The following is a 26,196-nucleotide window of genomic DNA, read 5'->3' on the forward strand; positions in this document are numbered from 1 at the left end:
GTCATTCAACCATACTTTCTATTTCCTCGTCAATGTTAATTAATTTATTGTGGACTGTCGTTCAATAAACCCGTCTGATGAAGAAACTAGGGATGAAATGTTTAATCTGAGTGGTCCTCCTTTGAATGGAGTATGGGTGATTGGGTGGTGATGGAGGAGTAAGTTAAAATTAAAGCCATCATACTAAATACTAATGTGTGCTTTCAGTTGGGATGTCTCTATCGTCCGGGTCCCTGGGGGCCAAACCCTAAACCCACCAAAATGCCAATGCTTATCAATCAACGCAATTTGACAGACAAACTGGCGTGCTCAAAAGCATATGCTTGGGCAATGTCTTATTTAGTGAGTAAGAAATACGATTTAGTACACTAAATATCATAATACAAATGGTCGAATTATTTTTTTAGTTAAGGTGTGTAGCCACATGGAATTTGGTGGGCTAATTTTCTTCAGAACTTTGTCTCTCATGGGCTCTGATGGACTATTTTTATAGGGGTGGTTTTTGTACTCATGATTTTTATTTTAAAATTACATTGAGGAGGAATTAATGAAAAAAATAAGAGAACGATTGTAGAAGAGAAAATTAAAACAGTAAAATTCACTAAATTATTGTAGTAGTTAATGGATTCAAAACTTTCTCTGCTTTCAATTATTACAATAATTTCCAATCAATTCCACCTCTTAATAATATTGTGATATTAATTTGTCCAACGTTTAGTACGATCAAACTACAAAGTTATCGGTGTGTCCGTTAAGTTAACCAATACATATTTTCTTTTGAATACTTTTAGTTTTCAAATTAATTTGTCTTAAATACATACTATCGTTCTACTTCTTAAATACTCTAAAGGAGAGGAAGAATTTAAACCCGAGTCATAGTAGACTGAAGAAATGTGTTCTAACCATTAGGGTAGTCTATCAATTGCCGTTTTCAAATTAAATTTAAATGTTGACTTATGCCTCAGTACTGTATTTTATTTTTTAGTTTTAGCTTTCCATATACCAAACTAAAAATTATTTTTTATCCTCCCAAAAATGACGCCAACTCAAGAAACAAACAAAACACATAAAAGCAAACAAACAAAACACATAAAAGCTGTAGAAAAATATCTTTATTATCAAATCCATCCAAATATTAAAGCATACACAAGCTAGAAAACAATCTTGTATACACACATATATATCTCACCTAATTAATCTAAGTTGTATTTCTGAATTCTGAGTTCCATATATATAATTTAAATAACACATAATGATATTCTGGTGTAAATTATCAAGCCCGGCCGGAAACTCAGCCCTTAGTGCATGCATGCTGGTGTACTTAGAAAGGAGCCTGTGCTGGGGCAACCTCCACTGGTGGATAATCAGTTGCCAAGTTCACTGAGTTGATTGGTCCTGGTGCTGTCAATTTCGCGTTGATTGGTCCCGGTGCGACGTATCCAGAGCTACGAATCTCCGACATCTCTCGACGAGCATTTGCTCCTTGTGCTGCACATAGTGTTGGTAGAAATACACCTACAACCGAAACACAATACTTAATTAATGTTATTCCCATTAAGATTTTTTCGAAAACGTTTTGTTGCTTGACGTATGTTGTTAGATTGTGAATTGAACAATTATTCACGTTGATTTGTACGAATATGCAGTTTGAATTTACAGTCTAATTAACAATATATAGTTACCTTCACCAGCAGCAAGATTGAAGTAAAGGTCAACAATGTTGGGGCAGCTGCCGTAGCACTGAGGGGAGCAAAGTTTTTGTGTGAAGCTAGACTCCAGGAGAGAGTCTGATGAGATGCCGTAGGATTTGCGATCAAGCCCACAAGACTTGATGCACGTCTCGCTCTCGATCCAGTCCTTTAACTTATCGGCCTCAATTTCTGATGTTCGGCACGTGTACGCTTCCTCCCCGCTTCTTCTCACGTGCTTCTCAAGCACACAGCGTTTGCCGGACGATGACACCGCGAATGCGCATGCATCGTGGTCTAGATTCTCACATGTTATTCCTCCTGCAAGCATGCAATGTATTACATATTTTTTGCACATAATTGGCTAGTTATCTCGATAAATATTCGATAGATAACAGCATGTTTGATCAATATTGTTAGTTTTCAAGAAAGTTAAAAACCGACAACATTTACTAAACAAGTTTTCAATTTTCAAAAAAAAAAAAAAAAAAAAAACAAGAAAAACAAAATTGAAAACTGAAAACAAATTAATATCAAACCATCTAGTAATTAACACAAACAAACCTAGAGTGGCTTGGACACAAACGGCAAGGGAAAGAGCCAACACTGCGATGTTCTTCAAGCACATGGTAGAAGCCATCTGTAACTAGAACAGAAGAAGCTAGGGTTTGTGAACTTGAGCTAGAGAGATGAAGAGGAGGAGAAACTTGTATCGTGTGTTTGTGTAAATGCATGGTAGGGAGAGCCATTTTATATAATTGTAGGTTAACTGTAGCATATAGAAAGAGAAACATATAGTTAAATTATTAATTTACAGATGGTGGTCGACTTTGAATATGTGAAAAAATGCACAGGAACCCTACTTTATATTTTAGTGGAGATATAGCGGAGTCCACAGGCGAAGCCCGTGTTCGAGAGGTTTCTCTATCTTGACCTTAACACCAATTTTAACTTACAAGTCAAATGTATATGTCGCAACTTCTTTCCTCCGCTATCAATGGCGTAGATGCATGGTTTGTATGTATATATATCAATGTACCAGCTGCTGAAGTATTCAGGTCATGGGAGATTATGTATGTATATGCTTAATTAACATAAGATACTTTTCAGTGTGCCGGAAACACAGACTAATACACCAAATGTCATAATATAAGTGGTTGAAAATTCCTTTTCAAGTATTCAACCATTTATATTATGACAAATAATGTCCCAGACAGTATTCCTGATACACTAAAAATCTCTGTGTTAAGCAAGATAATTTATGATGAACAAACACAAAAACCGTTTTTATCGATTTTAAATGTTACTAACTAAAATAAAGAGTTATGCAATTTCAAAATTCATTTTGACGAAAAAGCCTATTTCAAATTTCTATGATTGTATTAGTGAAGTCAATGGAGCTAACGTTCCTCACTATTTGATAACGACGCCTAAATGGCAAAAGGCACCCCATGTAAAACCAATCGATACTTTCTTTTCCTTTCAGCAATAGTTCCAGTTCCAACGAACACAATCACAAAAAAGAGTACTATTTTTTTTTAAACAAACATAATATATACATTAACGGAGTAGAAGAGTGAGTTAAACCTTACAATGAACTTGTCATAATAATGTGGTTTAACTTCGCTTATGACAAGAATCAAACATAGGACATCTCAGTTACAAGTAAAGAGGAACACAACTAAACAGTAATATTAAGTAACAAAAAAATACTAATTAAAACCGAAATTTTATATCAACAAATAAACAAGAAAAGGCACCGTATAAATATAATATACATGTCTAAAAGCTGTCCATGGCTATGGCGCCAACCCACTAATCACGACCATCTTACAAATAGGACAATATTATATATGGATTAATTAACGAAAAGTCCGAATTAATTAGGCGTATGCATGCAAAGTTGTGTACGAAACTGCATGATCTACCACGTTGTACGCATATCCGCAATGTCATAAACATATTACATTTGATATGATGTTGATTTCTGTGATAATTCTTGTTTTTATTTTTTTACTAACAATATTATCTACATCTTCAGAGTAAGGAAGTAGGCTAAGTCTCACAATTAGTTAATAATAATATGGTTCAAATTCGTTTTTAGTGAGAATCGAGTATAAAACCTCTCATTTAAGGTGATGGTTCTTGTTTTTGTCCTGATTAATTTCAGATGGTTCATATTTCATAGGGCAGCAGGTCTATGTTTTATGGACAGATCTTAAAGCCGGTCTTTCGTCAATTCTTGGTCAGCTTGATGGAGAGAAAATGAACACATTATATTGTAAAACATACGTTTCCCTATTTCATGGGCCATGGCAATTACTGGTATTTGGAAGAAAATATTGAAAAGTAAAACGTAGCTACCGGCTTCCGTAAGACCTTGTTGAACATTCTATACAAGAAATCCTACAATCTTTAATTTTTTTTTTTAACACAATAAGGTGGTCTGTTAGAATTTTACATATGTAAAAAAACGTTGGTTGTACGACTCGCTTTTAGAATATTCAACATGTTTTTATACCATAATTATATACTACTTTATGTGACATCTGATAGGACAGCCACATCATTTAAATTAATCAAAATTTAATTTAAATTAAAAACTATTTAATAAGCCAATAATTAAAATAAAATAAAAAACTGGATTCAACCGATGCTTTGGCGGGTGAGCCCACTTTGCTTTGCTTGAGAGCTGAATATTCTGAGCCTTTGGAGGGAAATCCTTTTGCTGCATTGATCTCTTCGCTTCGAACTTCCAGTACAACTTCACCTCCATTGGAAGAAACTTCTCCGACATGCTTACTTCCCTGCCTTTCAAAAACTTTTCTCTCTCTATGGCCTTCATTGAAACCCTACCACATCAAACATCACAAAAATCTTGCATTAAACCCCAACTAAACAAAACACCAAAATCGGAATGGCATTAAAAAATGCTAATTTTTCATATCCTTATGGTAGATAAATCCCAAGTTCCCTCTTTTCTTTCAGGATTAATCAAATCTTTATTTTCCTAATTAATTATTGAAGATTTATATCGCTGGCTTTCTAACAATACCATAATAAACTAGTTCTGATCAAACTCTACAACATTAAACATCACAAAAAGCTTTCACTAAACCCCAAATAAAGAAAAGATGGTACACCAAAAACAAAATCACATTTAAAAGTTCTGACTTTTCAAACCCTTTAGGCAGATATATCCAATCTCCATCGTTTTAACCAAAGATTGAAACTTTACAAGAAGTAATCTTCTTCCGTCAACGTAACTGGAAAAGAAGTTACCTTGGCGCCAAAAAATCAAATAAAACAGTACAAAGTGTCAAAACAGTAAGAAATACTATTCTTATTCACCTAAATATGTAAATAATCAGACTCACCACACCAGAGCTATTCACAGAGCAGAGACAGCACCCACCGAGGAAAAAAATGGAAGATCATTCCAGCAGGTTCTTTGATTCAGTAGTGGAAGAAGAAATGGGAGAAGAAGCAAGATTGAACGGGGAAGGAAGGAGAAGACTCCTCGTATGTCACAATCACCATTTAATTATAGTTTTTTTATTTAATTATTGGTTTATTAAATGGTTTTTAATTTAAATTAAATTCTGATTAATTTAAATGATGTGGCTGTCTACATCAGATACCATATAAGGTGGTATATAAATATAGTATAAAAACATGATAAGAATATCATTACTGATTCATAAATATCCATATTATAATTTGAGCAGTATACTAATATGACATGATTCCAGTTACATGAAAATAAATTTATTATAAATGTTGAAGAAAAACTACCTCCATATAATATGGAATGCTCTCCCCCGTGGTTTGCGGAGTCAAACCTTTGAGTAAACAATGGTTAGAGATTGCTGTTGTTAGGGCATGGACTAAGGCGCAGAAATAGTTATTAACCGACTGAGACATCAGTTTAGACTTTCAAGTGTGAATTTTCCTTTTTGCCTACTAATTCCATGCCCATTTTAACGGCTGGGGAGCCATGCTTTCCTCAATTCTTTGAATTTTTGTTACCCCGAAATTAACTCCGGGAGTTGGAACAAAAGTGTGATTAGACCTAACTTTCTTTTGAATTTCTTGTCAAGCACTTAACTCGAATGATTAAGAGTTAAGCATTAAGTCATAATTAACTCATGGGAACGAGAGAAACTGTCCCACAAACAGTAGCTCCTAGTTTCTGCGTTTGCGGACGAAGAGGAATGTACCGTGTGTGACACGATATATAGTGTATTACACATTTATTGATTCGGACATTTTTTTAAGTCAAATTTTTTTCGTGATCCCTGTGGTGACACGACATTTTCAATGTGACCCTCGTGGTGAAAAAGTTGTTAATTAAACTCTCGTAGTGAGCCTTGTTAGCAATTGAGGTTCAATCCAAACTTCCATTATTCTTTTGTTAAATAAACTCATGTGACTATCACATGGAGGGATTAAATTCGTCATTTCAATTCAAATTACATTGTATGCGGTGGACATCTAGTATGACTTAGGGTTTAACTGAAATTAGATTTTATCAAAAAAAAAAAAACTTAAACGCAATGTAACTAAACCTATAAAACCATGTCAATGGCTAGGAGAAGAAGTGAATGTAAAGTTGCACCTAATTTCTTAGGTATGATTTCGTTTAGAAATCCTACTACTTTTGATAAACTATTTTTTTTTTTCCAATGTCAACACGTCTTTGATCATGAATTAGAGACTTAGTCTTATTTGAATTTTAAGTCTTCTATCAATTTGTACTAGTTTGCATAGACCTTCTGGAATGGCCCCAATGCACAACATGCAAAATCAACAAATGAAAAAGCACAATACCTTGCAAAAAAAAAATTGATGAAGCGAAGGGAATTGATTTTGTATTGTGAAAAACTAGATTATTTGTTTATTTTGTGGAAAATATTTTGAATGACTATTTGTTATGATGAACCACAATATATTGTGGAAGACATACTTTTGTCTTTGTGTTTTTTTTTTTTTGGCTTGGATATATGCTTTTGTCATTAGTGTGCACAATACATTATGGTATGAGAAATGATGAAGTTGTTTTTTCTTTCGGTTAATGTAAATTATCTCCCTTTTGTTTCAATTTGCTTTGTACACTAGAATCAGATGCCAACTCACAAGAGAAATAAGTGCATGTCATAACTCACTCAGAGAGAACACATGTATACGGTATATCTAAGTCATGCTAGATGTCCATGGAATAGGATGTAATTTGAATTGAAATGATGAATTTGACTCATCCACATGATAGTCACATGAGTTTATTTAACGGAACACTAACAAAAGTTTGGATTTGGACCTCAATTGCTAACAGGGCTCACCACCAAGGTTTAATTATTAACTTTTTCACCACAAGGCTCACATTGAAAGTGTCGTGTCACCACAGGGATCAAGAAAAAAAATTGGCCTTGTTTTTAATACAAACAATATTTTTAACTAAAGGGTTGATGAAATCAATTGGTATCAAACTCATCATTTACAAGATTCGGACTTAAGACCTTTAACTTATAAGAGGAATACTACTATACTGTAGTACTGAATAACATTAAATTGCTTTGGACCTTAGTCTCAATTTAATTTAACAAGATATGATAATTGATTTGGAAGACTTAATACTTCGCCTTTGTTTACATGACATGAATGATGCTCTCCTGTTCATTTGGTTAAATCTAAACGCTCACTCGTTAAAAATAATGTGCGGAAGAGGATTTCCATGCATGGTATTTGAGGTATTGAATCGTAATTGACTTCCATGCATCGAACTGTGAGTCTGTGACTTTTAGACATGGTGTGGGCTTCTGTTAAGAGCTGTCGTTAAGAGGGTTTGGGGACTTTGGGCTTCTTAACCATCTCCTTTTCCATGAGATCCAATTGCATTTTTTCAAACATTTTTGTAATTATTTTTTCCAATAAATATGCATTTCTCATTATTCTCAAAAACAAGAAAAAAGAAATACGCACCCCTGTTTAGTAGCAGCCAGTTATAATATTCATTATTGCAATGAACATTAGGTTACAAATCTATAGATCTTCAGGAGCGATCATGCATAGCTTTCTTACTCTTCGAGATTCTGTTTCTTGACGTCCAAAGCTTGTGATGTGTATATATATAAAAGTATTTACTTTATGCATGTTTTAAATAACCATTTATATTAACCTTTCTACACAGATTACTATCAGAGACCGTGGATGAAGAAAAGTGAGTACGTTGCTCCCTTAGATTTGATTTGAATCGATTACACCTCACACAGCAAGCATGAGGGAATTAGCCATTCCAATCCTTCACACTTTCAGCGTGAGCTTTGATGACGTGCTGGAGAATGACCACTTACTTACATGATGTAAGTTAGGGTTGGTTTGGTATTGTTGTGATTTGAAAAAAAACTGCTGTGAGAATAAGCGGTTGTGAAATAAATCAGCAGAGTGTTTGGTAAACTTTTTTGTAAAAGTGTTTTTGGAAAAAAAAAAAACAGTCTGATAGTGAGTCTTTTCATTAAAGGAGCACTGTAGCTGTGTGTGCTTTGAAAAAAAAAAACAATTTTCCAAAGCTGCAAATAGCAGCTTCATCTTTTTTCTTTAATTTCAGCTTATTCTCACAACATCTTCCAAAATAAGCCATTTTTTTTCAGTTTACCAAACGCCTAAAACCCTCACAGCTTTTTTCATATGTGCTTTTTTTTTAAGCACCTTACTCCCAAACCACCCCTTAGTTACATCAGATTAATTTGACAGATGACACAATATACACCCTCTAATGTTTTAATCTTGGCCATCCATTACAAATAAGAACAAACATAAAAACTTAAGAACATTTCTAACTAAGAACCCAGAAACTGATTCTTCAAAGCTTCAATTCTTCGATCTTGCACCAACAGAGCTTATAGCTCAGCAATTCGGACATAGGAATATGATGCTCTGTACAGATTGGTAGAAACTAGTAGCTAGCGAAAGACACTGATAAATAAATATCCAGTATAATGGTGTTACTGTTACTTTAACTTGTTTTTTTATTGATGATTATTGGTTCATTAATCATGTGGGGTTCCTTCACACCTGCCATGTCTTTGAGTACATGTTCATACTTCATATATTTGGCCCTGATTCCAGAACGACAAAAAAATGAAGGGATCAGAGTAGTAGTTCAGCTCTCATGCATGCGCATAAATAACATATGTGTGTTGTAGAGCCAAAAATAATTAAGATACAACACGTGGATTTTTGGAAAGGATAAAATTATCTTTGAGGCACATCGGAATTCCTATGTGTGAGCAGTGGACAATCATCGCACAATTAAGTCAAAAATGCCCAAATATGTATTTATTTTTAAACCTATTTCATTCATTCTTATCAAATCCTCTCCACAAGGTAGCCCCAAATCATTCATTTTTAATTATATTAATTAGCTAATTAATTGATTTATTATTCAATTATTCCTAATTAGCTACAAATCATGAACCTCACCCAAAATATCAACCAAGTGGCCGGTCCTCTTCCTCCTAAAGGGGCCAGCCACACCCTTATAAATACTACATTTATCTCTCCAAAACCCAATTCCAATTCTCTTGCTAAATTCTCTAAATTATCCAAACATTTTTCCCTCAAAATTCTAACTTTGACATCGGAGGTTCTTCAGTCAAAGCCTCCCCTCAAATTCATCGTAGGCGCGTGAGACTCTTGATCTTGACCTAAGGTGTTATTTGTTTTGTAGGTGCAATTTTGTCCAATAGCAAGAAGGAAGAAATTTGCATCCACAAATTGATGCTTTCATTGAGAGTTGAGTCACACGCTCGTAGAAGACTCTCGCATCTAAGGTTTTTTCTTTCCTTGCTTATTTGTAGATTTTTCGTACGTTCCTTATCCTTGGAATTTTTACTTCTAAAAATTCTTTAATAAAACGTAAAAGAAAAGTACAAATGGCAAGAGATTTGGAAACCTCGACGAACGAAAATTCCAACGTTCAAGGATTAGGATTGCGGCGATCTTCAAGGCTCAACATAGAGGTGAGTGGAGCGGCACCCCTCACGAGGCACCACCTTGGCAACCACTCACGACAAGGTACATGGCGCCACAACCACGACCCCGAGCTGTGCCACTTCCACCTTCAAAGGCCCAAGCCCTAGTCGAGTCGGCCAGTGCCACCCAAACTCGACGTGAACCCAACGCGTTGCTAACCTAAGCCCTAGCCTCGCACCCATGTGCGCCACACGCCTAGCAGCCTACTCCTATGGCCCATCATGCTCCCGATGAGTAGCCCACTCTTGTGGCCTAGACTATTCCCACGACCCAGCCTACTCTCGTGGCCTAGCCTGTTCCCGTAGCCTTCCAAGCAGCCCAAATCGGTCCAAGATCAAATCTCGACTTCCACTGCTCAAAGAGATACATTCATTCCAAGCTTTTCCAACCCAAATGGAGAACAACACTTGTCTCGACAAGTTATAGAGTTGACGAGCGCTATCGCACAACAAACGAACTTAGTGAACCAACTCTTGCAGCGTATCGAGATGCAACTTACCTTAGACAAGGTGTCCTGAAGTAGGACATGGGCAGACGAAGAACCTCTCCAGTTGCTTCCCCGCAAGCAGTCACTAGACCGGCCACGAACCAAACGTTCGGGCAGTGTACACTTTTGACTGGGCCCTTTAGATAGCGTATACTCCCGTCTTAGCGTGTGGAGGAGCGTGCACTCTCGACTAAGCCCACAGACGAGCATACATTCACGGTTGGGGTCACACTCCGATAGTCAACATGAGCAACCTTCCATGCAAAATGTTCATTCGCTGCTAAGCCTTCAAGGAGCATCATCCACCTCACTTTGGAATAGGCAGCACGACTGACGAAAAGAAGCAGTCACTCAATCCGGCTCAAGATCACTAGACAGCATACGAGAAATTCGCTCATTTGCTAGGAACATACCATATGCACCGCAACCACGACATAAACGAGCCGAATACATGGAAGAACAGCCTAGACCAGCAGGTCACGACTAGGGGCAGCTGAGAACTTTGCTACCTTCACAAAGGTAAATTCAGGAAGAAGTAGAGAGACTCTTGACTAAGCGATTGCACGTAATGAGGTTACCGATGAGACACTACGACGGGACATGACCAACATAAGCATTTCACCCTTCACGGATGAGATCGAGCAGGCAGAGCAGCCTTCCAAAAAGGACTTCCAGCAAACCACCCGTTGTTAGAAAAATTAATCATCTAACTTTGGCATACTCTTTCAGTCTGACAGATAAGCATGCACTTTGGGACAATGCTCGCCAATCAAGATGCAAGGACTTGAAAAAGAACCTGACATCACCTATCTACTATCCAAACCGAAAGCACCGGATGACTTATTCGCATGTTTGACGGTATCTGAAGCAGCAATAAGCTCTACCATTATACGAGAAGAGCTGGGGGCTGGACTATCTGTATTCCACAATTCAAAAGCTCTTCTCAATGCTACCAGAAATACAAAAGCTAACTTTGGCAATAGTTGTTGCAACCTGGAAGCTCAAGTTTTACTTTCAGAAACATGTAGTCATCCTCATGACGCACTATTCCGCCCAATCTAGACGGGCGACGATAAAAGCATAGACATTGGCAGATGCAAAATTTTCTGACGAACGCAACAACTCGGCCCAAAGGCGCGCCAAGGGCAGACGAACACTAGAATGACATACTCAAAAACAAGTTTTGTCTTCGTTGCCCCAAAAGTTTCTACATAGGAGCAACATGCACCGGCAGTAGAACACCACCTCCAAAAATAATCAAGAGGTGACACATGAATTTTTTAGTAAAATTGATAAAATTACCCTCGAGGCACACCAGAATTCCTACGCGCTAGCAGTGGACAATCATCCCACAATCAAGTAAAAAATGCCCAAATAGGTATTTATTTTTAAACCTATTTCATCCATCATCATCAAATCCTCTCCACAAGGTAACCCCCAAATAATTCATTTTTAATTATATTAATTAACTAATTAATTGATTTATTATTGAATTATTCCTAATTAGCTACATATCATGAACCTCACCCAAAATACCAACTAAGTGGCCGGTCCTCCTCCTCCTAAAGGGGCTGGCCACACCCCTATAAATACTACCTTAATCTCTCCAAAATTCAATTCCAATTCTCTTACTAAGTTCTCTAAATTCTCCAAACAATTTTCTCTCAAAATTCTAACTTTGGCATCAGAGGTTCTTTGGCCAAAGCCCTCCCCCCCTCCCAATTCATTCTCTAAATTTTCCAAATACTTTTCCCTCAAAATTCTAACTTTGACAACGGAGGTTCTTTGGCTAAAGTCCCCCCAATTCATCGTGGGCATATGGGGTTCTTGACCTTGACCTAAAGTGTTATTTATTTTGTAGATATAATTTTGTCTAAGAGCAAAAAAAAAGAAATTTGCATCCACATGTGTGTGTGAGTTTATCCATCGGCGAGGCCCCATGGCTCCATGGGCCAAGAAAATATCCGACAATAATTACTGTTTTAATACTAAATTTCTCGATGAGACGTTGACTTCGACATTTGTCTGATAAAATATCTCGTGCAGGATTTTGTAGTGTAAGAAGACTGTTCTTAATTTTATTTTGTTTGAATCCAGTGATTTAAAACATCACAGTTTCTTGACAATGATAATATGCATGGCTATGAATTTCTATAAAAAATGGATGATGAAATGATCCATCTTTTGCCCTGCGTGATCACAGCAGGCGCATGGTGAACTGAATTGTACGGAGACTTTGAAGATAATGGAACAACCATTATCAAACTAAGAACGAACCCTATTAAGAAATTAGCACAAGAACAGGTAACCACACACACACACACACACACACACACACACACTCATCAGCTATATGCTTATGATCAATCTAGCTAGCACTTAGGTGGATATATTATTTGCATCTATTTTCCAGTTAAACAAAACCTAGCCAGTGAAGTTTCTGCAAACATTTCAAGCCTCACCCTATAATAACCATCTGCGAATTAACAAAATTAACTAAATTATAATCATGAAGTTAATAAGCTCTCAAAAAATTCATCAAATTAATTGGCAAAGTAAAGAGGGTTTACTTTCGATTTCATACCTGGATAAACCGATTATCAGATGAGTTAAGAGGTTTAGAGCAGATGATGGAAACGTCCGAAGGGATCGCATGATCCAACTACATATATAACCTGCCATGTCTGTACGGACGATGTTTGACATATATGATCAATTAGATCAATGCGATCCCTTTGGAAGCCTCCACCTGCACTAGATATATATTCTTCAAAACCCTAGCTCTCAAAAGAAATATGCATATGGCATATATGGTGATTCAAGTCTCAGGAACTGGTTATTTGGGTTCTTGATCAGTTGAGTTTATATACGAAAGGAGAAGGTTAGCTGTCTTTTAAATGCACAAGTTAAGCCCTTTTTGTTCTGTTCATGCATTTCGTGTGATGGGAAGGTTCATTTGCGTATGAGTCATGAGATGCTTCTTTTCCTATCAGTCTATCTTTTCCAATCTACCTAGTTACTAAAGGTTAGCTAACCACTTTTCTCAACAAGTACTGCTAGAATTCACACATTTTTGAACCACATTTCAATAATATATTATCTACGTACGTAATCAATGATGCATACAATTAATATTTAATAAGATAAATCTTCTTAAATAAGAGGATGGATCCGTGACATCATTTTTTTACACAACATTTTACACAAGTTTTTATGGGGCTCACTCCGTAATGTATTTTAACGATCCGAGTCTTCTATCTTTTAGAAGATAATTCATAGGTCTTCCTTGAAAAAAATTAGACAAATTCATTACCATTTAGACATGCATTTGTAGTAAAGAAAATGGACGAATACGGTTCTACAAAGAAACCCTAAACTCTTAATAGTTTCAGATTTATGTGGTTTTTGGTAGACGTGATATTTGAGGAAATATCTAAACGATAGACGAATCAGATCATTCAAATACATTACGAAGTGAACCCTACAAAAACATATGTAAAAAAATAATATCACGTATCCGTCTTCCTTAAATAATATGGCATATCGCGACAATGCCATACATTACAAAAATATCGTCTCGCTAATACTTTGTTTTCAAATATTTCTTCATATACCATAAGTAAGTTGTATGTATGGATTATGTGGGCAATTAATTAATGGGGGGTATCGTGTATGTAATAACGAATGAATACCACATCATATATGAACATATGTGGCCTACGGCATTCAATCGGTTCAAAAGTAATCAATCTCTAAACGGGGTATGTTAGTGGTAAGGGGAACCGACAAGAGAATATGGGGGCAATTGCATAATTGCATTTGCATGTTCATATAAAGCAGGTAAAAGTTGTAATCAAATATCTATTCTTGCCACCAAAAAACTCAGCATTATTCCCAATATAGATAATGACACTTTACTTTACACGCGTTGTAATTTGCTCTTTTTTAATTTAGTTTTTATTATTTTAAATATTTGATTGTATTAAAAAAACTAATTTACTGTCTATAATTTGAAAAAAAAAGGTTAGTAACACTCTTTACGTCGGTTGTTTTCTTTTGATTATTAAGACAAAATTAAGGAAGCACAACTACCACTAGCAAGTGCATAGTTTTATTTGCGTCTTAACCATGACTATCCCCTCTCAAGTCTCAACATTGAATATGACATATTTTCGTTTCAATCATTCATAAATACAGAAAATTATATATATTTCTGATCGTATACACAAATTTTAGTTTGTCACGTAAAATAAAGAAATATAAGCGACGTAATCTCAATACGTTGCCTTGAAGCAAATCAATTGAACTTTTCAACAATTCTCAAGGTGATCAACATTTTTTTTTTCTTACAATCGATATTGAACAAAGGGATAATCTAAAAATTTCATATTTAAGCACATATGCTCTTAACGAATTGAGTTACAAACTCTTTATCAGATAATATCCCTTTTAAACAAAGAGATGATGTTTCTCTTAATAAATCCAGTCTAGAGGTTGCCATTCGGCCCAAATTACAGACCAGGCCTAGTAAGGGCTAAAATTTGGTCCTTGTTAATCGGCCCGTATTAGCTTAATAGGGTTCGATCGGCTGTGTTTGAATTAAAGAACCAAAAAAAAAAAAAAAAAAAAAACCTGAGAGCCTGCAACTCGCGCCTGTGCAGTTTTCTGATCATTTCCCGCCTATCTTTGCCACTCCTCAACTGAGAAGAAGAAGATGCCGGCGACCCACTTCGGCGTCAAGTACGCCGTACACATCATCACCTCCCACTTCGGCAATCTTGTCGCTGTACTCTCTCTCTCTAAAGCTTCCACCTTTCCCCCTCTTTTTTCCTAATTTTTCTGTAATTATTACTAATTAATGTGTTGACGGATGCAGAAAGTGTGTGAAAATCTTCTGAAACGAGGACCCCTAACACTGAGACTCCTAATTGGGTTCACGGAGCTCACCCCTCAGCAAGTCAAGAATTCTCTCCTCATCCTAATCCAGCACAATTGCGTTCAGCCCTTCTCCGTCGACCAAGCAGGTGCTTCTCTCACACCCTAACCCTAACAATCTTAGTGTTCGTTGAAATTTTTGTGACCCCTTTTGGGATTTGATTGATTTGATCGATGTGCATGATAAAGTGAGTGACTTGGTTTGTGAATGTGATTCAGAGGGCCCGAAAGTCACTCAGTATGTAGCACTGTTCGATAACATACTCCATCGATGGAGGTTTGCCAAATTCATGACGGTTGTTTCGCAGGAATTCGATAAAGAGGTTAGTTTTTTACCTCTTTTGGTTTTGACTTTGGTTTGTTGTTTTTAATTGATCAATTCTCAGATTATAGCCTTTTGCTCATTGTTTTGCAGTGTGAACTAATTATTAAGGATTTGCTTGAGAATGGTAGGCTTACTCTAAAACAAATAACTGAAGGTAACCCTTTTCTCAGTGTTTGATTGCATTTTTTGTTGACTGGTTTTGATTGAATTTACAACTAATTGGGTTCATTGTGTTTGAGCGTACGACTAGTATCCGTTCCCATAACTTGCTATGTTTTTTGTTTTGTAAATTATAGGTTTTTGTTTTATTTTTCAAAGCAGGAGAATATGCAGTTAAGGATACTGTTGAGAAAAGCTTTCTTAAACTTGTGAACGCTCATTTTGTGGAATGTTGCCCGGCTCCTGAAGCAGTTCTTGAAGAAGCAAGTAAAGATGCTCCAAAGAAGCGAGGTCCTAAGTCTTCCAAGGTAAAAACTCCACTCATATGCTTGAAAATTAAGAAAAGAGATCTTTAGTTATGCACCTCCTTAAGTTGCACATTTTTTACTTATGTTTTTTCAAAAGTGTATCTTTATAAATCATTTTTGGAATTTTAACAGATTGTTGAAGTACCAGAGACTATAGAACAACGTGTTGTAGCAGCAGCAGCACCTTCAGCAGCTATGAGATTTTCAATCCTGACCGATTCTGAAACCGATGCTCATGGGGGTAGTTCTTCTAGTATGAGTACAGGGGACAAGGTTGGTATAAGTATGGTCATTTTTAGACACCAGGGATAGTTTGTTCTAATATAAAAGTTCTTGAAAAGCTACTCTATCCTAATGTGCTATTTTCTGCATTTACAGCGAAAGCATGATGCTTTGGAGTTGGATGAAGTATTTGCTAATAATGAAGTGGTTATTTGGCGTGCTAATTTTGAGGAATTCATTCGCTGCCTAAGGCACAAGGTCAGTTTTCTGTCTGCTTTCTTTTGAATTATAATTGTCCATTCATGATATGTTGAGTATGTTTTGGTATAATCTGGATTTGTTTATGCGGATGCTCTGTATGCTCTATTGATACTAACTGGTAGAGATAGTTCGGTTTTCGATGACTAGAAGAAGGTCAAGAGTGAGTTAAATAATGCCATGCTTTTCAGAAACTACATGTTGGGTTTGCATTTGAGTTCAAAGTTAAAACATTTCCCTCTTTTGTAATTATAGAGTTTGGTTCATTGAAATGAACCTTAGAGTAGACTGAACATCCAAATGGGCATTGCTTGGTTGACAAAAAATAATTAATTATGTAAAGGAAAGGGAAATTCTCCGTGGAATGTCCAAATACTAACTGAGTTCTTTCTCTGCATTATTAATTGTGTTCCTATACGTAACCTTATCATTTTACGAGATGCATTCCTTTATCTTTTGATATGGTTCTGCATGGTCCGCCTGAGGTGAAAGTAAATTTTCGTTTTGTGGTCTAGGCTTGCGTTGAGAATGTGAGAGCACGTCTGGATGATGGAGCTGCACTTGTCTTAAGAGCAATGCTTAAGTCAACTAGAACTGCAGAGAAGAAAGTAAAGACGGAAAATTCAGGTAAACTGGAAGTGTGGATTATTGCGTGGTGAATTGGTTATTTTCAGTTCAATTTCTTGGCCAAGAAAATGTTGATGAATTTAGAAATAACATGATACGTTAATAATTTCTATAGGCCAAGACAGTGTTGATTCAGAACTACTTAAAATACAAACAATTCAACAATAGTAATTGGGGAGGAGTATGATCAAACAAAAAAGAAAAGTTCGAAAATTAGCCAAGGAATAACCTTAATAAATTAAACCAACAAATACAAATAATATTTATTTTAGAAATAACATGAAACCTTAATAAATGAAGGAATAGTTTCGTTGATTGTTTTGCTGATTGATTTTGCAGTTCCTGTATCATTCAGTACTATTTATGAGGAGGTGATAAACAGTGAAGCTGGTCGTAATTTGACATGTGATCGTGTCAAAGCTTCCCTCAGCCTGTTGTGCGATGAAAGAGATGTAGATGAGGATGAGTCATATAGTGTTGGTACAATTCGCTTCTTCTCATACAATTGATTTCTGGTTTTTATTTTTCCTTTATCTTTCTTATGGATAACATAGTAACAGATTTGTACTGAGTTTTCATTGACGCATTTATTTCTTGTACAGACTTGAAGAAAATTCTTGAGCTGGCTCAGAATGATGAGGTTTTATCTGATTTTGTTCTTTCAAGATATATGAAAATTCATTTTTATTCACCAGGACCGATGTCTAAGTACCTTTTATTTTCTGCAGGTGGAGTCAATTGTTTTGAAAAGATATGGGAGAGATGCTTATAAAATGTTTAGGCTACTGTCGACTTCAAGTCGTGCACTTGAGACTGATAAGGTAATAACATTGTTATGAGTTCCACTGCTCGCATCTGTACGATGAATTATTGAGTTTATCATGAGCGTTGGTAGAATGACCACGGAACTTAACGTGTTTGGAGCAAGTCAAGGTTTTTGTTGTTAGAATAGCACATTTGATATTTCGAATATTTACTCCAATATTTATAGATTTCAGATATGACACTTGTTGAAAAGAAGGAAACTCCCACAATTCTCTATAAGCTGTGGAAGGATGAGTACTTGCTTATGGAGGTAAAGCACTTCCCTGTTATATGTACCACGTGCACACGCACACGCAGCCGTGCTAGTGTTCTTACTTTTGCTCTCTACGATAATGTGTCATCTCGTTGCAGAGATTAGCTGTGACGGGAGCCAGACAAGCACAGTTCTTGGTGTGGAAGGTAGACAGGCCCATTGTTTGGAAACATGTTTTAGATGAGATGTTCCACGCAGCGCTGAATCTGAGTCTTCGACTGGCGTACGAGGACGAACAGATTAAAGAGGTTCGTAAAAACACACAATGTTATGGTTCTAATATGTTCAGTTCGGAAACGGTTCAGGTTCGTATTCTGAACAATCGAAGTTGTCTCATATTTGCAGGTACAACTTCTCCCAGCGCACAAACGAACGGGGCCATTAGGGAAACAATGGCAAAGATTTAGAAATGTGGTTTATGTTATGCACGCATCCCAATTGAAGATTGATGATGCTATCATGCTCTTCCATGACTTCTGATTCTACACTAATTGTAACTCTTATTAATGTGACTCGAAAACATGACTTAATCAAAAGCGTTTTTAGTTGTTAAAGAACACTTTTGATCCATTCCAAATTGGATCGCATAAAAATCCATGTTCGTATTTCATAACTGATCTGCCAAAATTGTAGCAGCAATGTGTGTATCATGAAAACGGACTAACTCACTCTGCTCAAAAAACTCACTCGTTATAGCCAGATTAGCGTCTCCCGATCGATTGTTGCTGCTTCAATATGCCTCCATCGTCACCCCATAATAGACTGGTTTGGTGCTGCCTGCAGAAAACGTGACGAATGAAGCTTTTAAGGGAAGAGATTTATATTTTTATTTTTTATAAAAATGGGGATTAGTTGTGGAATACACATCATATTGAATTTTAACTATTCGACCCGTTTTTTTTTCAAATTGCACATCATATATCATCCTTGTAAAATATTAGCCAAATCAGAAATATTTAAAACATTTAATTAGATTAAAAAAAATTACTCTTTCAAAGAAATGCATGGGGCATTACTTGTTATGTTAGGATCTTAGTATGAGTTATCTACCTTTTTTTTCTTTTACTTCACTATTTCCAGAAGTACATTTTCAACTCTAAAGAAGAAGTAGACCTTCTTTCGTCCTCATTTTTGTTCAATTATAAATAACATCTAATTTGATTAAAAAAATATAATGAATACTTTGTTATATGAGAAACAATTAAAATTTTATCTTAATAATTAAATAAATAAATGATTTTAAATTAAATTAAATTTTTACAAAAATGAATAATACAAAATATCTTTAGTGGCTGTAATTAAAACACGCACGATACGATTATATTTGTCATGTAAAAACAGGTCTTTTGCGTGTAAAAAAGGCTAAAGTATACATGTATCACGCAAATCCATATCACATCAGATTTGGAGACGAGGGATGGAGGGAGTTGTACTTTTTGGTAAAGAAGATATTTGGAAGACCTTTTGAGAGAGAGACACACAGAGGAGAGAGAGGGAGGGAGTTGTACTTTTCTATGAATTATCTTTGGAAAACTTTTTGAAAGAAGAAGACACAGACAGAGGAGAGAGAGGGAGGAAGTTGTACATTGCTGAAAAGGTACAGGCCAAAACTTTCAGAGACAGAGGAGAGAGAGCGAGGGAGTTGTACATTGCTGAAAAGGAGCAACCCAAAACTTTTAGAGAGAGAGAGAGAGAGAGAGACAGAGCAGAGGGAAGGAGGGAGTTGTACATTGCTGAAAAGGAGCAACCCAAAACTTTTAGAAAGAGAGAGACAGAGACAGAGCAGAGGGAAGGAGGGAGTTGTACATTGCTGAAAAGGAGCAACCCAAAACTTTTAGAGAGAGAGACAGACAGAGACAGAGCAGAGGGAGGGAGGGAGTTGTACATTGCTGAAAAGGAGCAACCCAAAACTTTTAGAGAGAGAGAGAGAGAGACAGAGCAGAGGGAGGGAGGGAGTTGTACATTGCTAAAACAGATATTTTGAAAACTTTTAGTGAGAGAAAGACAGAGACAGAGGAGATGGAGCGCTAGGTGATTAGACATGAGCAGGCCATTCTAGTAAAAAAGCACTCTCCCGTCTTTTCTTCTTCCCCACCCCTTCCCTCTTTCTTCTTCTTCCCCGTGCTCTTATCCTCCGATCTCCCTTATCCTCTGCGCCCTTGCATGCCCACCGGGTTTTTTTTTATTATTTTTGTTTTCAAAGGATCCAGTCGTTTTGTTTTGTTTTTGGTCAGACAAAGTTCCCAGCGGAGCCCTAACTTCCCTTCCGCCAAATTTCGACTCTCGGCTCCACCAGGTCGACGGCCAAGAACGGCGCCTGATTAATGGCTTCTAGCGACCAGAGCAGGGCTCCTCCGACTCCGCTTTTGGTAAGCTCTAACTCTACGTTTTCATTCCATAACTTTGATTTTTGGAAAAATAGAATACGGAGGGTGTAGTCAAATTATGATTTTATAGGATTTTAATGGAAGTGGGATTTTGATGGATTTTAGAGGGAAAGTATAAATAAAAAATGACTTGAACAATCCAACATTTCATTTCAAGGCCAAAGAGTCATATCTGCAATTCCTTTCACCCCCCTCATCCCTCCCCGAGACCCACCCACTGTAACCGCAGTTTGCTCATCCATTTTCTAAATTTTTTATGGGTTGAGGAGGTGGCCGCGTGCCAAGCCAGAACAAGTTATCCCTCTTTGCATCTTTTGGTGCTTCCTATTTGAGTAATGTGCATTTTTTATTTATGTGATGTGGACTTGGACTCCCACTGCTAGAGATGTATGTGTTATACATCTCCATATACACCATTGACTAGAGTGCTTTCCATTATTTATTAGTTTTTCATTGCTATGTGTAAACTGCGAGAACATAATTGGTATTTATATGCCTTGTAATACAAACGGTGGTCGGTGGCTTTGCAAGTTTATAGAACGTAATACAAAAATAAACGGGTTGATCGACTTTTGCAGGAACAATTTGCAAATTCTGTGCCACATATCCTTGCAAGTTTAAAAGCTTTAGAGGTTTGTATTAATTTGTGTTTTGTTTTACTTTTATTTGTGTTATATATTTGTAATATCCCTTTGTAATATTGTGTGTGCATTGTTGGCATTTTGATACTCAAAGAACTTGATCAACCAGATCACTAGACTACATTTATGTATTATATTGTTGTCAACATGTAGTATTAACAGTCAAATAAAGGAAGCAAGACTTGCTTGCGGGATTAGCCATGAGATCCAGGCAACCAACACAAACTCTAATGAACGGATTGTAAAGTTGCTGTGGCAAAACCTTTGCAGTGATCTTGTCTTATCTAGGACTCATAATGGTTTCACTCTCGATAGGGCTAGTGCACCATACTGCTTTTTTATTTACGTGAGATCACAACTGCTCTTCCTATTGTGGTAGCAGTTGTGTTTGCAGTTTTAAGAGTTTGTAACCAACTCTTATTCCATTATCTTTAGTTCTAATAATTTCCCTCTTATGTATTTTATCATGATTAAAATACTTGTAAGTCCATTATTAATATAAGTCCAGTTAGTCCTCATAACATATTCGATATCATGGTTTTATTATAACTCACATTCCTTTGAAAACGCATAATTTTCCAGGAAAAAGAATCAGCGCAAAAAATTGAAATTGATAGACTGAAGCAGGAGAGAGATGTGTTGAGGCTCAAGGTATTGTTTGCGTGCTTGTAAATGAATTAGCTCCATTGGTCTATGGATATGTAACGTGTATGGTTTGTGTGTAGGTGCCACATGACTGGGATGGCGAGAGAGAAATCATGGACCAAAGAGTGAGGCACTTTGAGGACCTGGAACGTTTGACCGAAAGTGTTACATTAGTAGCCCAAAGGGTGAAGTCGCTTAAGGTTGGTATTGGATTCGTTTTACTTTTGTTTTGCTCTTATTATTTTTAGATAAAATTAGAATCCCCACTCATCTTAAAAGGAATATATGTTTAGTTTAAAATATTAAATACTAAGACATCTATTTCAAAACATCTTATTTATTTATTTGTTGTGGGCATGCTTTTGTAGGAGAGAGGATACACATTGAAGCACGATTCAAATGAAAACCTGAAGATGGCATTGAAACAATTAGAGGAACAGAAAAGAATCGTGCTTGAAGGAGAAAACTTCAGAAAAAAACTCCATAACACTATTATGGTAAGTTTTTTATTAGCACCTCACACTTTGTGAAATGCACCCCGCATATTATTTTATTATTAAATAATTTTAACATTCTAATATAAAATAACTATTTGGGCTCTATAAATATTCTAATAGAAGTTATTTTATGAACACCCCACGTCATGTTCAATTTGTATACTATTTTTCTTCATGCTTTGCACTTTGGATGTCTAGTCAATGGCAATGTTGATCACATGGAAAATGCTATAGCCAAATTTGCCTTTTTATTGAGCACATGTTTTTCCAAACAACATGAAAGTGATGTTGGCATGGTTGATCGATCAGTGACCAAATTCAATCCTAAACCCCTAATTCACAGGAACCCCCAAAACCTAAACCCTAAAATTGATAGAAATCTAAACGTGAAGAAAAAATCTAAGAATTATTTGGGCTGTTTCACATGTTTATGATTAGTCATCCATATTTGTTCGTATCATTTGATGTTTGTTGACATAAATCTCGCGCTTGTCAAATATCAAATGAAATATCTCATTTGTTATGAATATTCATGATTTCTGCATTTGATATTCGTGGGAGAAAAAAAGCATTCATGTTTGATGTTTAATATTTATGACAGAAACCTAGCTGTGTATTCCTTTGCTTATTCTTTGATGTGGGGTGTATGTAGAGAGGGTAAAGTATATATGTAGAAAGTGTGAGGTGTGAGGGCAATTTGGGAATGTAAGTGGGGTGTGTTAAGTTAAATTTTAATTGGAAAAAGTATAAGTGGGGTGTATTTAGTATGTTAGATGTATTCAACAATATGTGGTACATAAGAGAATCGTAATTGGAAGATTTTAGGTACTAATCTTCTTTTTTAATAGGAATTAAAAGGAAATATTAGGGTGTTTTGTCGAGTGCGACCGTGGCTAGCTGATGAGGATGAAGCGCCTGCAGTTTCTTATCCTACTGCAATAGAGTCTCTCGGCAGAGGCATTGTCTTGCTGCAAAATGGTATGGGCACTCTAATGTTTTTTTTTGTTTTTTTTTATATTTTTTTTATCTAGTTTAAAATCATAGAGACGAATTAGTTGGATCTAATTTCACCATAAATGTTTTATTAACTTTGCAGGCCAAAATCATCATTTTACCTTTGACAGAGTATTTCACCACGAGGCTTCCCAGGAGGATGTCTTTGTGGAAATATCAGAGCTTGTAGAGAGTGCACTCGATGGCTACAAGGTAGAGTGACACTTTTCTTTCTTCTATTATTTTGGTTTTGGTTTTGGAGTCCGTATTCGAGCATAACTTTCGCCCTTGGCAATTGGCTGCCAGTGCCTTAATATTGTGTATCTTTGTATGTACTGATTTTTTTTCTTTTCCTTCAAGTGTATTTCTGTTTTATGTTGTTTTATGTTTACAGAAGTAAAACTGCTCCTAACCCCTCTAGTGAATTCTTTTACCTTTCATACATGTAAAGGCATGCACTAAAAAGAATATTGATTGTCTTTTTTCAGGTCTGCATATTTGCTTATGGTCAAAGAGGTTCTGGAAAAACTTATACTATGATGGGCAGACCAGATGCTCCAGAGCAGAAAGGTTTAATACCTCGTTCACTCGAGCAGATATTCCAAACAAGTCAATCCCTTGAGGCCAAGGGTTGGACATACAGGATGCAGGTACTATTAACTTGTTTTTTATTTGTTGAGTTGTGCAAATTATAATGCCCTTTGGTTATGTGCAGGTCTCGATGCTCGAAATCTATAACGAAGAGATTCGGGACTTGTTATCCACAAGGGGTGCAGACTTGGCAAGGACAGCACACGAAAAGCAGTACACGATACACCATGATGCAGATGGAAACGCACATGTTTCTGGCCTAACAATCGTGGATGTCTCTAGCATAAACCAAGCCTCATTTCTTCTACAACAGGCTGCTCATAGCAGGTATACATTAATGGAGTATGAATATTATTGCTTTGGTGTGATTTTAGCATTACCTTCTAATTTTACAATACCATCAGTGATATTTTTGTATGCAACTTTAGATATATGATTATGTTTTTTTGGTGCTGTCACATATGATATCTTAGGTCTGTAGGCAAGACTGATATGAACGAGCAATCTTCAAGAAGCCATTTCGTGTGTACCCTGCGTATATCGGGGGAAAACGAAAACACAAAACAAGAAGTCAAGGGAGTCTTAAATCTTATCGACCTTGCTGGAAGTGAGAGATTGTCGAGGACGGGTGCAACCGGAGAGCGGTTGAAGGAAACCCAAGCTATTAACAAAAGTTTGTTATCCTTGAGCTGCGTCATGTCTGCTTTGGCGAATAAGGAGGACCATGTTCCATTTAGGAATTCCAAGCTGACCTATCTTCTACAGGTATGGTAATCTGTGATAGTTTTATCGTTGTTGCCTCTTGCTTTGTTGTCAAGGAATTGTAGTATTTACATCACATCTCTTTTCATGCATAAACAGCCTTGTTTGGGAGGAGAATGCAAGACATTGATGTTAGTCAACGTCGCGCAAGACTCATCTTCTATCGGGGAAACTTGTTGTTCACTCAGATTTGCTTCTACAGTTCACATGTGTGAAGGGATTCCTCGAAGACAAATGACCATGAAGAACAAGCAGCCATGTCTAGTGTAAAGAGGACAACCATGAAGAAGCTTGTTGTGGAGCCAGCTAGTGCTGAGTCTATGGTCAAGAGGACAACCGTAAAGACCTTGCATGTAGGCATGAAGAAGTTGTAACTAGACAGTCTAGACTAGTATGAAAGATAACAAATGCATATATCAATTATTGCGATTATATTAATTTCAAACATATTTCTTATTTTAATTAGTAAGCATATATCAATTACAACTCCAAGCCTTCTAACGCTAAAATAAATAGAAATAACACTAAAATAACTCATTTACAAATCACAAAAACTCGAATTGACATGCATGTAGGCATAGAGGGACATGTGATCATACTTGTCGATGCAAATTTCCACCTTCCTTTGATTGACGAAACTACACCTGTAAAACAATCAACACTTTTGGTCAAAGACCAAAAACCTCGCATGCCCACTATAAGAAGGGGGGGATGTTTGGTCAAAGGAACTCCAATGGTTAGTCAGAAACTTTAAGAGAATGAATATTTAGTTTTTTTGTATAGTTGGGGGGGGGGGGGTGTGTGGGGTGTTTGGTCAAAGGAACTCCAACGCTTAGTCAGAAACTTTAAGAGAATGAGTGTTTAGTTTTTATGTATAGCAAAACGAGTAGAGGTGTTTTGAGCAGTTGGTTCTTTGCTTGCTTTACCTCAGCTGCACGTGGTGAATGAGAATGCTCTCTGCTCATTTAATAAAGGCAGTCTTGTGTTTCTTGGGAAGTAATCCACGTGTCAGTTCCATAATTTTTAAGATTATTTTTTGCTCCACAATACTCATTCGCAATTTAACGTTTTTCTTTTTCGGAATGTTAGATGATTTACCCACATTTTAATGTTACAAACTTTAGGGTTTATTTAACGTCTGTGCACAGTGATCAGTAACAATAATTAGTTTTCAAGAACTACTTATGCATTTTTAATTTTATTTTTTATGCATTTGTATCAAAATCTTAAACTCTAATGTGAAAAGGTTCTAGATGTATGTTTCCAACACGGCTTCTCACTGTTAGTTGAAAAAATAAATGAAGAAAACCCCCCAAAGTTTCTCGTTTGTAACGCTTTTGGTGAGTTTCAGATTCAAGACAACTCCTAAATTTCTAAATTGACGATCGAGGGCAACAAATTTGAAATTAATTTAAGATGTTGATTTAAACTGCTTGTGTTCGATTGCCTTTTGGAAAAATAAGCCACAAAAACCACAAAGTTATTTCCGAACCCGCTGAACTACGGGCTGGTTTGGTATTGCTGTGCTTTGAAAAAAATGTGCTTCTACTGTGCTGTGAGAA

At 36.4% G+C, this 26,196-nt stretch overlaps 3 protein-coding genes and 2 long non-coding RNA genes across 5 annotated transcripts; 3 read left to right on the forward strand and 2 right to left on the reverse strand.

Annotated features, from left to right (window-relative positions):
- Positions 1-1,097: 1,097 nt before the first annotated feature.
- Positions 1,098-2,420, reverse strand: LOC126629417 (uncharacterized). Its single transcript, XM_050299456.1, has 3 exons — positions 2,253-2,420; positions 1,683-2,009; positions 1,098-1,515 (listed from the first exon to the last, which is right to left on the reverse strand). Exons 1-3 carry the CDS (start codon positions 2,326-2,328, stop codon positions 1,322-1,324), a joined length of 597 nt encoding a protein of 198 aa, XP_050155413.1. The 5' UTR covers positions 2,329-2,420; the 3' UTR covers positions 1,098-1,321.
- A 9,834-nt stretch (positions 2,421-12,254) lies between these two features.
- LOC126628206 (uncharacterized) lies at positions 12,255-13,139 on the reverse strand. The gene is made up of 2 exons (XR_007625317.1): positions 12,791-13,139; positions 12,255-12,682 (listed from the first exon to the last, which is right to left on the reverse strand). It is a non-coding gene; the product is annotated as an uncharacterized LOC126628206 (long non-coding RNA).
- A 1,518-nt stretch (positions 13,140-14,657) lies between these two features.
- On the forward strand, positions 14,658-18,675 carry LOC126630472 (uncharacterized). The gene is made up of 14 exons (XM_050300593.1): positions 14,658-14,992; positions 15,083-15,230; positions 15,361-15,464; positions 15,557-15,620; positions 15,788-15,933; positions 16,066-16,206; positions 16,312-16,413; positions 16,929-17,040; positions 17,380-17,520; positions 17,643-17,680; positions 17,769-17,861; positions 18,032-18,115; positions 18,217-18,366; positions 18,464-18,675. Exons 1-14 carry the CDS (start codon positions 14,921-14,923, stop codon positions 18,596-18,598), a joined length of 1,530 nt encoding a protein of 509 aa, XP_050156550.1. The 5' UTR covers positions 14,658-14,920; the 3' UTR covers positions 18,599-18,675.
- Positions 18,676-19,939: 1,264 nt separating this feature from the next.
- LOC126630474 (uncharacterized) lies at positions 19,940-21,799 on the forward strand. The gene is made up of 3 exons (XR_007626013.1): positions 19,940-20,487; positions 21,084-21,137; positions 21,729-21,799. It is a non-coding gene; the product is annotated as an uncharacterized LOC126630474 (long non-coding RNA).
- Positions 21,800-21,854: 55 nt separating this feature from the next.
- Positions 21,855-25,072, forward strand: LOC126630473 (kinesin-like protein KIN-14D). The gene is made up of 8 exons (XM_050300594.1): positions 21,855-21,991; positions 22,160-22,288; positions 23,137-23,266; positions 23,385-23,494; positions 23,770-23,931; positions 23,997-24,199; positions 24,346-24,637; positions 24,734-25,072. The coding sequence occupies exons 1-8, from the start codon at positions 21,905-21,907 to the stop codon at positions 24,902-24,904; spliced, it is 1,284 nt and encodes a 427-aa protein (XP_050156551.1). The 5' UTR covers positions 21,855-21,904; the 3' UTR covers positions 24,905-25,072.
- Positions 25,073-26,196: the final 1,124 nt, after the last annotated feature.

This window comes from Malus sylvestris, chromosome 7 (genome assembly GCF_916048215.2).
Source record: "Malus sylvestris chromosome 7, drMalSylv7.2, whole genome shotgun sequence".
Lineage (NCBI taxonomy): Eukaryota > Viridiplantae > Streptophyta > Magnoliopsida > Rosales > Rosaceae > Malus > Malus sylvestris.

Coding starts and splice junctions, on each gene's coding strand:
- LOC126629417 (XM_050299456.1), bottom strand. CDS start 2,328: ATGGCTTCTACCATGTGCTTGAAGAACATCGCAGTGTTGGCTCTTTCC. Junction 2,010..2,252: donor TTGTGTCCAAGCCACTCTAG/GTTTGTTTGTGT, acceptor GCATGCTTGCAG/GAGGAATAACATGTGAGAAT. Junction 1,516..1,682: donor CAATCTTGCTGCTGGTGAAG/GTAACTATATAT, acceptor TTTCGGTTGTAG/GTGTATTTCTACCAACACTA.
- LOC126630472 (XM_050300593.1), top strand. CDS start 14,921: ATGCCGGCGACCCACTTCGGCGTCAAGTACGCCGTACACATCATCACC. Junction 15,621..15,787: donor TCTAAAACAAATAACTGAAG/GTAACCCTTTTC, acceptor TTTTCAAAGCAG/GAGAATATGCAGTTAAGGAT. Junction 15,934..16,065: donor GAGGTCCTAAGTCTTCCAAG/GTAAAAACTCCA, acceptor GAATTTTAACAG/ATTGTTGAAGTACCAGAGAC.
- LOC126630473 (XM_050300594.1), top strand. CDS start 21,905: ATGGACCAAAGAGTGAGGCACTTTGAGGACCTGGAACGTTTGACCGAA. Junction 23,495..23,769: donor GTGCACTCGATGGCTACAAG/GTAGAGTGACAC, acceptor GTCTTTTTTCAG/GTCTGCATATTTGCTTATGG. Junction 24,638..24,733: donor AGCTGACCTATCTTCTACAG/GTATGGTAATCT, acceptor ATGCATAAACAG/CCTTGTTTGGGAGGAGAATG.